This window comes from Fusarium falciforme, chromosome 1 (genome assembly GCF_026873545.1).
Source record: "Fusarium falciforme chromosome 1, complete sequence".
NCBI classification, from domain to species: domain Eukaryota; kingdom Fungi; phylum Ascomycota; class Sordariomycetes; order Hypocreales; family Nectriaceae; genus Fusarium; species Fusarium falciforme.
The window spans coordinates 6,099,665-6,112,561 of NC_070544.1; the positions used below are offsets into that span (position 1 = coordinate 6,099,665).

General features: G+C 52.6%; 6 protein-coding genes across 6 annotated transcripts; 5 read left to right on the plus strand and 1 right to left on the minus strand.

Annotated features, from left to right (window-relative positions):
• Positions 1-1,767: 1,767 nt before the first annotated feature.
• Positions 1,768-3,996, plus strand: NCS54_00174800 (Hypothetical protein; the record flags this gene model as incomplete). Its single annotated transcript, XM_053147366.1, has 3 exons — positions 1,768-1,883; positions 2,331-2,609; positions 2,658-3,996. 3 exons carry the CDS (start codon positions 1,768-1,770, stop codon positions 3,994-3,996), a joined length of 1,734 nt encoding a protein of 577 aa, XP_053003341.1.
• A 965-nt stretch (positions 3,997-4,961) lies between these two features.
• Positions 4,962-5,993, plus strand: NCS54_00174900 (Hypothetical protein; the record flags this gene model as incomplete). The annotated part of the gene is made up of 2 exons (XM_053147367.1): positions 4,962-5,313; positions 5,818-5,993. The coding sequence occupies 2 exons, from the start codon at positions 4,962-4,964 to the stop codon at positions 5,991-5,993; spliced, it is 528 nt and encodes a 175-aa protein (XP_053003342.1).
• A 147-nt stretch (positions 5,994-6,140) lies between these two features.
• Positions 6,141-6,563, plus strand: NCS54_00175000 (Hypothetical protein; the record flags this gene model as incomplete). The annotated part of the gene is made up of 1 exon (XM_053147368.1): positions 6,141-6,563. One exon carries the CDS (start codon positions 6,141-6,143, stop codon positions 6,561-6,563), a length of 423 nt encoding a protein of 140 aa, XP_053003343.1.
• A 1,592-nt stretch (positions 6,564-8,155) lies between these two features.
• On the minus strand, positions 8,156-9,364 carry NCS54_00175100 (D-malate dehydrogenase; the record flags this gene model as incomplete). The annotated part of the gene is made up of 3 exons (XM_053147369.1): positions 8,156-8,512; positions 8,565-9,055; positions 9,103-9,364. The coding sequence occupies 3 exons, from the start codon at positions 9,362-9,364 to the stop codon at positions 8,156-8,158; spliced, it is 1,110 nt and encodes a 369-aa protein (XP_053003344.1).
• A 468-nt stretch (positions 9,365-9,832) lies between these two features.
• NCS54_00175200 (Hypothetical protein) lies at positions 9,833-10,747 on the plus strand (the record flags this gene model as incomplete). Its single annotated transcript, XM_053147370.1, has 1 exon — positions 9,833-10,747. The coding sequence occupies one exon, from the start codon at positions 9,833-9,835 to the stop codon at positions 10,745-10,747; it is 915 nt and encodes a 304-aa protein (XP_053003345.1).
• A 511-nt stretch (positions 10,748-11,258) lies between these two features.
• On the plus strand, positions 11,259-12,825 carry NCS54_00175300 (MFS domain-containing protein; the record flags this gene model as incomplete). Its single annotated transcript, XM_053147371.1, has 3 exons — positions 11,259-11,471; positions 11,523-11,626; positions 11,676-12,825. The coding sequence occupies 3 exons, from the start codon at positions 11,259-11,261 to the stop codon at positions 12,823-12,825; spliced, it is 1,467 nt and encodes a 488-aa protein (XP_053003346.1).
• Between the last annotated feature and the right edge of the window lie 72 nt (positions 12,826-12,897).

Here is a 12,897-nt window from a genome sequence, read left to right on the forward strand (position 1 = left end):
GGCCAGATCAGTTGCCTCGCCCTCCTTGAGTCATGTCACTTGTCATATTCCATAGTTTCAGACTCTTCTCTTTTTCCCTCTTGTCAGATCACCAAAATCAAATCATGGGGCTATAAGTACCGGTACCGAAGGATGCCTGCTCCCCCTCCACTCCCTGGCAGGTCATTTGTCTGGGGGAGGCCCTGGGGACTGTGCGGGAAATGCAAAGCCCGCACCCTTTGGACGAGGTATTCCTCCCGCCTCAGCCGCAGCCGAGAACGACTTGCGAATGGGCCGTGTGCCGGCATGATGCACTGTAGCAGGGCGGGTACCCCGGCATACCCGCTGCAAGGACGGAGGCACCGTTGCGGGCTTGGTCTGGGTTGAGTGCGGCATACAGTGTTCGGACTGTCTGTCTCATGGCGGTGGTGGCTAGCAGCCGTTATTTCTCATGAGAAGCAATGCAATGCAATTGTTTAAACGAAAACCGTTCAATGTCACCAAAAACAGTTGCGTGATACCTTGGATCTTGCCTACCTTTTGAAAGACATCGGAAACGTCGCCCCTGTATATCCGATTTCCCGGGTTCTTGGGTAATGCAGTCTCATATCTCTCGATCCGCGACATCTGCCGACTTTTGATCCTCTCCCTTGGGTCCGTCGAGTTTCGGCCTTGTGAAGATCACCTTCTCTTTGGGGGAGTTCAGTTCCTTGACAGATACCAACAACCCAGGGAGAGCATCTTTCAAAATGTGGGCTCTTTTTCTTTGCGGACCAGTCTGAGCGGTGGTTTTTGTCTGAGAGGTTTTCCGTGTCTTTCTTTTACTCTGTCTGTCGGATGGGGGCCGTGTCGAGGTGACTCAGTTTCAGATTCGGGGCGCTCAGACGCTCGAGGCTCCGTCGAATAATCCTCGACGGGGGACTGTCTGCCGTGGCATGTGAGTGAGCGATGTGGAAATCCGTGGGGAGATTGCTTTTGTGCAATGACGGCGGTGCATCTTGGAGGAGGAAATGAGTTGATGGCATCGCATTGATCGAGTTGTCCATCTTGAGACCTACCTAGTAAAAGCACGCGCACTGTGCCTCGCTTAGCTCAGCCAGTCCCCTCTTTGGTGCCCTCAACTTCTAGCGGGGGCTCTAGCACAGACGGCAACCCGCTAAAGGCTCCCTGGACTTGTCCAGGTTTTAGTGGCTGCATCCGTCCAATGGGGGCGCGTCATCAAAAGTGGGCTAGCGACCACCCCCGGCGACGATCCCTGCCGCTTTTGCCTCGTCACTCTCACCATTTGCTCGCCCCTCTCTCGCACTTCTCTCTCATTAACTCGAGCCGCCTCTTGGCTTTGCGTATTTGCCTTGACGGCTTGTTCATTTGGATACGTGTTGAATGTATAATACCTCATAGAGGCCGCTTGTGCTACTCATCAAACACTCTGCTCTGGACCTGTGCGACGTGCTCCTCTTTCTCCTGTTGAGGACTAGCGAAGCACTGACTTCCACCAGCCTGTGCCCTCCCATCCACTGTGCCGTTCCTGGCCAGGTACAGTTACCTTAGTGGGACAGTGCGAATAAGACAGACGCACCCAGGCGCCTGGGGCCAGCCAGCAGCCAGCCAGCGGCCAGCCAGCGCCCGTCCGTCCCTCCCCCAATCCATCCATATTATCCACACGGAATCGCCCAATGCCCCCCCGTTGATCTCAACCCCTTCAACCTCCACCAAAATCTCGCCGACCCGGAGCCTTTTGCTCTCGACTCCCTCTGGCCCTGGATTGACGTCTTCAACACCGACACCATGGCCATTGCCATGGGCTGGCAGAAACCCGACAATGTCGCGGGCTCGTCGGCGCCGGCCATCATGGTCGGCCTGTTTGTGGCCTCGGGCGGGTTGCTGTTCGGCTACGATACTGGGTAAGACCACCATTTTCTCGCGGGATGGCCTTTGGACATGGATGCATCACGGGACCACGACCACCACCACACGACGCGACACGGCATCGGCGACGACGACGGCGACTGAGGAGGAATGAGGAGGATGCGCTTGGATGGAGGGACGATTGCTACGATTCTATTTTCCGACGATGCGAGAGTGCGGCGGAGCCTGGTGTGACGACGATGACGACGCCTCCATCACCACATCCACCGCGGAACGGATCACGGAGGGAAAAAATATGTTGAAAGAGTTGAGGATTGTCGAAACAACAGGGACACATGTTGGATACAAGCGCTGACCGCATACGAACCGTTGTCGATCGATTTATTCTCCGAATTCGCCCTCGCCTCATCCATGCCAAAACCATCCCATCGCGTCACCTCACCCGTTTGAAGTCCAAGAGGCTGACTACTCTTGTCCTACAGGGCCATAAACGGCATCCTTGCCATGACAGAGTTCAAACAGCAGTTCGGAAAACACACAAACTGTACAGACGATGACGGAAACATTGATATATGTACCAAAGACTCTTCCATCATCGTCGCCATCCTCAGCGCCGGAACCGCCCTGGGCGCTCTGATTGCTGCGCCCACAGGCGACTCCCTCGGACGCCGAAAGACTCTGATGGTTGCCGTTGGCATCTTCTGCCTCGGCTCCATCTTTCAGGTTTGCGCTCAGGATATTGATATGCTGCTGGCTGGAAGGTATGCGGTCGTTCCTCGGCTGCGAGAATTATATTGCTGACATATCAGATTTCTTGCCGGTGTTGGCGTAGGAGCCATCTCTGTCCTTGTTCCTTTGTATCAGTCCGAAATGGCCCCCAAATGGATACGAGGTACTCTCGTTTGCGCATATCAACTCTCCATCACCTGCGGCCTTCTTGCTGCCTCCATTGTCAACATTCTCACCTCACGTCTCAAAGACGCATCAGCTTACCGTATTCCCCTCGGCCTCCAAATCGTACCCGCTGTCATCCTTACCGTGGGCCTATTACTATTACCAGAGACCCCACGCTTCCTAGTAAAGAAGGGTCTCATCGATGCCGCTGGTCTCTCACTCAGTCGACTTCGACGACTAGACATCACCCATCCAGCACTGGTTGACGAACTTCAGGAAATCGTTGCCAACCACCAGTATGAGCTGACATTAGGCCCTGACACCTACAAGGACATCTTTGTTGGATCGCCACATCTCGGACGACGCACGCTTACCGGCTGTGGCCTGCAGATGCTACAGCAGCTCACTGGTATCAACTTTATCATGTATTACAGCACCACCTTCTTTGGCGGTGCTGGTGTCGAAAGCCCGTACACCAAGTCACTAATCATCAACATTATCAACGTCGTATCAACTATTCCAGGCCTATTAGTCATTGAGCACTGGGGTCGGCGGAAACTCTTGATGATTGGGGCCATCGGTATGGCTGCTTGCCAACTCCTCATGGCCTCTTTCAATACCGCCACAGGGCCCAACTTTGAAAAGGCATCACAGACCATCCTGGTTACCTTTTGCGCCGTCAACATCGCCTTCTTCGCCGCGTCCTGGGGCCCAGTCGTCTGGGTCGTCACCTCCGAAATATACCCCCTCAAAGTACGAGCCAAGGCTATGTCTGTATCGACAGCTTCGAACTGGATTCTCAACTTCGGCATTGCGTACAGCGCTCCTTTCATGGTTGGCACTGGTCCAGGCAACGCCGCCTTTGGCCCCAAGATCTTTTTCATTTGGGGCGCCTTTTGCATCATCGCCGTCTTCTTTGTGTGGTGTATGGTATACGAGACAAGCAAAATCAGCCTGGAACAGATCGACGAAATGTACGAGCGGGTTAATCACGCGTGGAACAGCAAGTCGTTCCAGCCAAGCTGGAGCTTCCAGCAGATGCTCAACGACGGCTGGTCTCCGAGCGCCCAACCGCCTGCTGATCACGAACTACAAGTGACGACGACCGCCTCGAGCGCGGACACGACGCTCGGCGACGGTGAGACATCTTCAATAACAGTGAACAACAACACCAGCACATCACGCAACAACGACGACGGGCAGAACAAGGGACCGCCGGCCATGGCCATGGCCAACGTCGACTTTAGCTACTAGGCTTACTCAGTGTGTGTCGGTCGGAGTTGTTTGTCTGGGTATATTACGTGTCTTTCGTCCTCAACGTCACATAGGGAATCAGCGATGGAGTTCGACGAGGTGGAGTTATGCGGGGTTCACGTGTCTTTTTATGTGTCTGCCTACTTGTTTCTTTTCGTCATTTGTGTCTTTTTTCAACTTATGGGATTTATATCACCCCCCAACTGGGGTTCAGGGTCAGTCAAGGAACATGGGAACTTGGGCAAAGGGGGTTGGATACCAAACTCGCCTATTCGGCTTTCGGGTTACTATCGTTTTTTAGGGGTTATGCCGTCGATGAATGGGATGGGAGCCCGGATACCCTGTGGGCAGCGACTAATTGTCGAGAGAAGCGCGGGGAGGTGACGGCGCATGGCCACGGACTCTTGGGTTACAGACAAGACAGTGGATTATTCGGTCTGATTACCTGTCAAAATACAAGCGATTGCATAGTAAATGTGATGTGTCAAGTGAAGGTGGGAGGTGCTGTGATGTTTCTTTGTTGTTGGTCACTGGGCATGAGGCCTGACTCTTGTCTGTGAAGCATTAGACTCATGTATGGCCGCACGCTGCAGGACATGAGGGTCACTCAAAAGGGTTTATTGACCTGTTGAGTCACTAAAGGAGGCCATCTCATGAGGTTTTTGATCTATCATCACTGCCATCGTCATGACTCTGTGAAGAAGAGCCCTTTGCAGTTCAACTATAAAGATGGGCTCTTTTCTTCTTTGTGATGCTGGAGGGGCTTTAACTTTATACAGCATCCAGATCCTTCTGCAAAAGAGGCCAGCATCGCCGCTTTCATAACGGTTTTGTTATCAGGGTACCGGCCCGCGTAGACACCAAAGTCTCTTACTTACCCCCCCTTTTATTTCCTTGTCTTTAGTTTTGGATCTTACTGAATCAATATCACCACGACAGCTAGATATCGAGAATAGCCGCCCGCCATGAGCCACCGCGACGGCGACGCTTTTGATCGTGTCCACCCGGACTTTGTCGATCTCATGTTTCGAGTCGGTATCGACCCGCCTATAAACCCCTCTTCTGAGGATGCCATGGCTCGGAGTATATATCTGGCTATTCAAATGGCGGATGCGGATGAGCAGGCTGAGTTGATGTCGAGGATTGTCCCCGAGGAGGAGTTAGCAGCTGAGCGACTTAAAGAGGGGGACTTTCGCAATCTCGATCACCGGATTACGCTCGATGAGGTGGAGAGACTGGCTGCTCTTCGGGCGACACCTGAACCTAATAGACAGGTTGATCGACGGGGCGGTTACCTTGGAGAGTGCATCATTTGTGGTGAGGGGGGACATGCCAGAGTCCCCTGTAACTGCGTATACTGCTATCCTTGTCTCCGCGAGTTGATTCGACGAGGCCTCACTGGTCTTACTGAGTTTCCTCCAAGATGCTGTGTGCAATTTAGAGAGGAAACAATACGACTTGCGCAGCGTCCAGCCCTTGTACATCTTTTCCGGCAACTGCAGGAGGAGAGCGAAGTCCCCATGCCGGACCGATTATACTGCCACGACCCCCACTGCGCAGCATTTATTCCCCCGGACTGTGATGGGGAGTGTCTTATATGCGAGCAGTTGACTTGCCAGCGGTGCGGAGGGCGAGATCATGGTAGACGGAGATGTGATGAAGGGGAGATTCTGGAGGATGTGTGGGAGATGATGGATCGGAGACGTATCGTCAACTGTCCTGGTTGTGGGATCATGGTTCAGCTGGCTGAAGCCTGCAACCATATAACGCAAGTATTTTCACTTGCCTACGACTTGGTCTTGTTTCGCTAACTGAGAGTAGGTGTGTTACCTGCCGAGCAGAGTTCTGTCTCATTTGTGGTGAGCGTTGGAAGACGTGCGACTGCGAACTATACGGAGGACATAATCACATGGTGCCTATGCGACGCCGGCCTGGCCGAAAGCCGGACCGGTACCGTCGAGCTCCACGAAATGTGGAAGCTGTCGAACCTGGCCTGAGGATTCCCCAGTTGCAGCCTCGACATGGAGAGGAGGATCGTGGCCCGAGAGTTACGGAGGTGAGAAGACGGACGAGACGGCTGCAGAGACTTCCCATGCGAGGATATGAGCGTCGAGAGAGAGAAGAAGAGCAGGCGGGCCCTGCCTATGGACATCACCGTCGACATCATGGGCGTCGAGAAGAAGAGGAGGCTGGTCCTGCTCATAGACCGCACCGTCGACACCGGGAAAGAGAGCAGGAAGCGGGTCCTGCTCATAGAGAACATCGTCGACACCGACCTCGAGAGGACGAAGAGGCTGGACCTGCTCATAGACCTCATCATGGCCGACATCGAGAGAGAGACGACGAGGAAGCGGGTCCTCCCTATGGACGCCATCACCAACATCGAGAAAGAGAGGAAGATCAGGCAGGTCCTTTTTATAGGCGGAACCGTTGGAAAGACCGTTGGCCTCAAGTGTATGAAAGACCTCGGCCAGAGCTGGCCGAGCCTGAGCCGATGCCTGACCTGGACCTACCGCCCCCGGCTCTGGATGCACCAGAGCAGCACCCACAAGAAGAACGGATCGTGAGACTCCGCGACGTGGTCAATTTTGACGAATTGCCTCCGCCTGATCAAGAACATGTATTTGCGAGGATGGAGGACGTTGCTGACCTCTTACACGAGGCGTACATACCGGAAGGGCAGCATCTTCATGTACCGAGGGAGCGCCAACGGTGGGATATTTTTAGGAACAGGGAAGATGTAGGTCTTCTTGTGGATTTTGCACAGCATCAAACGTATCCAATCTGGGACTGGAGATTTGCTCAGGCTGAGGCGTTGGGCCGCGCAGAAAGGATACAACAGTGGGCGCGGACCTTGCCTGGGTATGGAACGCCCTACTACCGCGGCCCTCGAGTCACAGTCGACAATCTCTACCTAGAAAGACTGTGGGGTAATAGGTAAGCTGATCATTTGTATATAGCCACGACCGCACTGGGAGGCCTTCGTCCTGCGCAATAACCGCCTCTTGGAGATTGCGATTCATGGGGTGAGAGATGCAAGGAGGTTGCCCCAGCCGAACGATGAAGCTGTGAGTGCTGCGCAGGAGGCTTTGGAGTGGAGGCAGAATAGGTGGCTTTTGGTTGGTGAGAGGCTTTGGGGTATCAGACGGAGGATTGCGCAATGAGTTGATGCCCTATGTGTTGTTTGTTGGAGGAGGGCTTGGAGAAGGATGGGCTTGTTGATGCCCTTGATGGTAGTCACGCGAGAAGTAGGAGGTGAACTCTCTACGAAGTTATGAACAAAAGAAAACGATATTAAGGACAACCAGAGTCTATGTACTTTGTGCTATGTTGATCGATCTAGAAAGAATAGCGACTTCAAGACTCAATCTCAAGGGAATGAACTCACACCCAACCTGTTGACTAGAACACTAGCCAAGAACATGAACAGTGCAAACCCCCTTTAGGCTAGGATAAGGGCCAATCTCGAGCCCGGTACATCCCTCGCTGGAAGGGATGGAGATGCCCTCCCTGTGTTCGAACCTGGTGATGCGCTCCTTGAGGCCGCGCGTGAAGCTACGCTTGCTCCGGGCGCCGTCGCAGTAGATGATGTGGGCGGTTGTGAAGAGGGGGCAGTCGGGGTAGGTACAAGAGTAGATGGTGACTTGACACATTGTGATTTGTTTGTTAGTATGTAGTTGTATGTGAATCAGCTTGAGTTGTGATGAGATGGGAATCTGGGTTGCTATATAATTACATGGTTTGAACAAAAGTCTTTGATCTTTGGTATGTTTTGTTCAGAGTGTGGTTGAAGACAAAGGAGGGCAATGTATGAACACCACACCCAACACAATGGCGTCTTGTATATGAAGAGGTGGGAATCCTGTAAATGGACAAAGAAGCATTGTTTAGAACATAATTTCAATGATTAATCTACTCTTCTGGTGATTCTGGAGTGGCTGTCTCCGTGGTACGCTGCCTACGGAGTTAGCTTCATCAACAACTCGCGACATTGAAGCAGTTGCGGACCGTTGACCACCACCGTGTACGAATTGATCAATGAACCATTGCAGTGTAGATATGTTACCCATAGTTTATTCCTCTAAAGGGCTCCTTATTCGGGCACCTCGGATACATCCAAAAGCAAGCGATAGTCTATTTTCACACATATACTCATCCACTACTTGGACGCCTTACCCAGGCTCTTCTTAATCTCCGCCACCACAGCCTCCGTAACCTCCTTAGTCGTCGACTTTCCACCAAGATCCTGCGTCACGACCCCAGAGGCGCACACCGTCTCGACAACCTCCATCAATTTGGCAGACGCCTCTTCCTCGCCGAGCCAGGCCAGCATCTCAGCGGCCGTCCAGAAGGTTGCTACGGGGTTGGCGACGCCCTTGCCGGTAATGTCAAAGGCAGAGCCGTGGATGGGCTCAAACATGGAGGGGTTTTCACGGGTTGGGTCGAGGTTGCTGGTTGGGGCGATGCCGATTGAGCCGGCGAGGGCGGCGGCCAGGTCTGAGAGGATATCGGCGTGCTGGACAGTTGTTAGCTCTATGTGTAAGAATGAATTGTAGAGATATGCTTACCAGGTTGGATGCTACAATTGTATCCAAGCTCTCGGGCTTCAACACCATCCTCGTCGTCATGGCATCCACCAGCATCTTGTCCACCGTGACATCAGGAAACTCCTTGCCGACATCAGCAGCAACCTCATCCCACAGAACCATGCCATTCCTCTGAGCATTGCTCTTAGTGACAACAGTCAAAAGCTTGCGAGGTCTCTTCTGCGCCGTCTCAAAGGCGAAGCGCATCAGTCTCGACACGCCGTGTCGGGTAAAGATGGCGACTTCAGTGGCAGTCTCCCAGGGCTGACCGCGGTGAGAGCGGCCACCTTGGCCGGCGTACTCGCCTTCGCTGTTCTCGCGGATGATGACCCAGTCGAGATCGCCCGTCTTGCAGTTGCGAAGGGGAGATTGAGTACCCTTGAGGACGCGTGTTGGTCGCACATTGGCGTACTGCTGGAAGGGCTGGCAGATGGCGAGGCGAAGACCCCAGAGAGAAATGTGATCAGGAACATCTGAGACATGTAAGCTTAGTTCTGGTAAAGAAGTTATGTAAACTTACCAGGCGCTCCTACGGCACCAAAGAGAATGGCGTCATGCTTCTTGAGTTGCTCCAGACCACCATCTGGGATATACTTTCCCGTCTTCTTGTAAGTGTCGGAGCTCCAATCATAGTGAGTAAAGTTGAGCTCAAAAGTCTGAAGAGCATCGGCAAGGGCGTTCAATGCCTCAATGCCAGCCTCGATGACCTCGGGGCCGATGCCATCAGCGGGGATGGAGGCGATGCTGTAAGCCTTTTTGGCGACGACGGCGCTGGGAGACATGATGTTGTTTTACTGTGACTGGATTGATCTGAGATGATGATAAAGCAAGACACTTTGAAGCTTCAAGATGATCTCTTTTGTAGCTGCATCTCTTCTCCGAGCGCGGACTTGTATCGGTCGATTCATGCTGCGCATCAGTTGGTTGTGGAGGAGGTGCTGCATCAAGTGGAGCGGACCATCAAGGAACCGCGGACAAAGAAATGTCCGCACGGAACATTCCCCCACGACTCATGACAAGGTTAGTGTTTGCTTCCCGGTAATTTATCCCATGATGCGGGGAAAGATCTGAGATGTGAGCCAAAAAGTTGGAGGAGTGAGGCACTTGTTCACAACCTCGGTAGTAGACAAGATAACGCAGTGACTCAACTCTGTTTTGACATCAGTGCTTCACATTACAAGTCTGTAGCATTTTGACCAGCTGACTTCCAAAGACTGCAACTCACAACCCTTGACTCAACCTTCGCAAACATGATTGACGCCAAAGCAATCGAGACCGTCCTCGCCATTTTTCTCCCCCTGATCCACGCACACCGGCAAAAGACCTCAAAGCCGTTCGTCCTGGGCCTGTCTGGTCTGCAGGGGAGTGGCAAGTCGACATGGGCTGGGGCTCTCTCCCAGGCCCTGACCACTCAGCACAACCTCAAGACCAGGATCGTGTCACTGGATGATCTCTACCTCGACCATGCCGAGCTCGTGGCTATCCGAGAGGCGAACCCGCATAATGGGCTTCTTCAGAGCCGAGGACAACCTGGGACTCACGATGAGATCTTGGCCAAGGAATTCTTTACCAAGCTTGGGGACTTTAACACTAATAATGGAGGCTCTGTTGCTTGGCCTGCATATGACAAGAGTCTTCATAGTGGCCAGGGAGGGAGGGTTCCTGTGGAGCAGTGGGAGAAAGTACCCCTGGACCAAGGCCTCGACGTTCTCATCTTCGAAGGCTGGTGTCTCGGCTTCAAGCCCTTAACCAAAGAAGAAACAACCCAAAAATGGGAGCAAGCCAAGGCATCTCCCGACTCTTCACTCACCAACACGCTCGCGGACCACGACCTCTCCCACCTCCTCCTTATCAACGAAAACCTCTCAAGATACTGCGACTCCTTCACCGGACCACAGCACTTTGACGGGTTTCTGCATCTGAGCACGGATAAACTTGTTCATGTTTACGAGTGGAGGCTGGATCAGGAGAAGGCGCTGAGGAGGCACAAGACTGGCATGACGGATGAGCAGGTGACGCAGTTTGTGCGGGGTTACATGCCGGCTTATGAGCTGTTCCTTGAGCGTTTGCAGGGTGAGAGTTTCTTTGGGGATGGGGAGAAGAAGCATGTGCAGGTTATTTTGAATAGAGATAGGGATGTGGTTGAGGTGAAGGAGGTGAAGTAGACTCTGCCACTATTCCCAACAATGGGCGATACATAGATACTAGAGTATACACAAGATGCTTGACTCCTCTCAAGTAATAATTCAGTAGACCCGAATAAACTCTTCTATTCTCAATAAAGTCCTCATCGCCTGCTCCCCCAGCCTCCAGACCGAGACCTTTCTAACCCCGCAAACTAACGACACCAAAAAGATCGACGCCCTTCCCATTACAACCCTCCTCTCCGCAGCCATCCCCGCATCGTTTTCCGCTCCAAATAAGCGGCCAATTCAATGTCCGCCGCTAGCAAAGGAAAAAAAAAGGTTCAGACCACGAGGGCCTAGGCTTCGGTCTAAGGGCGGTGATCTGGGGGAAGGAAAACCTGGGGCCCCAAGGGGATGGTTTTAGAGCAGGGGGGGTTGAATCTCCTTGATATAAGACGCCGGTCTTGGCCACAATGGAAAAGTTGATCAGACAGCAGGCTTCTTCACTTCACAAAGCCCCTTCTTGAATTTTAACTTATCTCTTTTCACCATGACGGCTGATTCAAAGCGTGAGAGCATCGAGCGCAAGCCTGAAGATAACTTTGTCGAGATGTCTCCCGTCGAGAAAGGCGGTGTTCTTGGTGACGCAGAGGCTGATTACTCTGGTGCTGTCAAGAAGACTGATCCTGCAGAGATTCGTCTCGTTAGGAAGCTTGACTATCGCATCATGCCTACTCTGTGGGCCATGTACTTTCTCAACTATGTGAGTTTGATGCTCGAGGTGGTTGTTAATTCTGCTGACGGAAGGGTGCAGTTGGATCGCAATGCCATTGCTCAGGCAAGGTTGAACGGATTGGAGGATCATCTTGGCCTCAGGGGAACTCAGTACAACACGTGTATCTCCATCCTGTTCGTCGGGTAAGTCAGCACAACCAACCCCCTCTCTTCCTCTACTAACTTCCAATAGCTACCTGCTCATGCAAATCCCCTCCAACATGTTAATCTCGTCGAAACGCGTCCGACCCTCCATCTACATGTCCATCTGCATGATGTGCTGGGCCATCGTATCCGCCTGCACCGCCCTCGCAAAGAACTACACCGGCCTCGTGCTCCTCCGATTCTTCCTCGGTGTTGCAGAAGCCCCTTTCTATCCTGGTGCTCTGTATCTTCTTTCAATCTTTTACACTCGAAAGGAGATTGCGACTAGACTATCGATTCTATACTCGGGAAATATCTTTGCTACTTCTTTCTCTGGTCTTATTGCCGCTGCTACTTTTGGCACTATTGATGGGCACCATGGACTCAAGGGATGGCAGTGGCTTTTCATTATCGAGGGCGTTTTGACCTTTGCGGTTGGCATCATCGGTATTTTTACCCTCGCTGATAGTCCTCTGACTACACGATGGTTAAAGCCCGAGGAGCGACAGCTTGCTCATGATAGAATGGTTCGCGATACTGTTGGATTCGAAGAGAGCAAGGGAGCTCGAGCTGGTTTCTCCCAAGCCATCCGAGATCCTCGTCTGTGGCTGTTCTGCTTCATTCAGAACATGCATCTCTCTGCTTGTTCGTTCAACAACTTCTTCCCTACTGTCGTTGGATCTCTTGGTTTCAACAGCACCATCACCCTGGTTCTTACTTGCCCTCCCTACCTCGTTTCCGGGTTTTTCGGTTACCTGGCCGGTCTCTCATCTGGAAGATACAACGAGCGAACCTGGCACATCACAGTTTGCATGGGTATCGCCCTTGTCGGTTACATCATCTCCTGCGCAACCCTCAACACGCCAGCCCGCTACATCGCCTGCTTCCTGTTCGCCAGCGGCGCGTACGCAGTCAACTCTATGATCCTAGGATGGGTATCCGCAACTCTCGGTTCAACTCCAGAGAAAAAGTCTGTGAGCTTGTCCATCGTCAACGTCATCGCGAACGCTTCCTACATCTACACGGCGTACCTGTACCCCAAGAGCGACGGACCTCGCTACCTTACTGGTATGGCGAGCAACGCTGCTTTTGCAGTCATGTGCATTGCTTCGACTTGGGTCATGAGGACTTGGCTTGTTCGCACCAACAAGAAGCTTGATCGGGATGGTAACGTGGACGCAACCAGGTATGCCTATTAAGGATGAAGGGAAGAGCTGAAGTTAGGAAATTTGATAGCTTGGATGGTTTACTTCGGTTTGTAAGAGTTATGA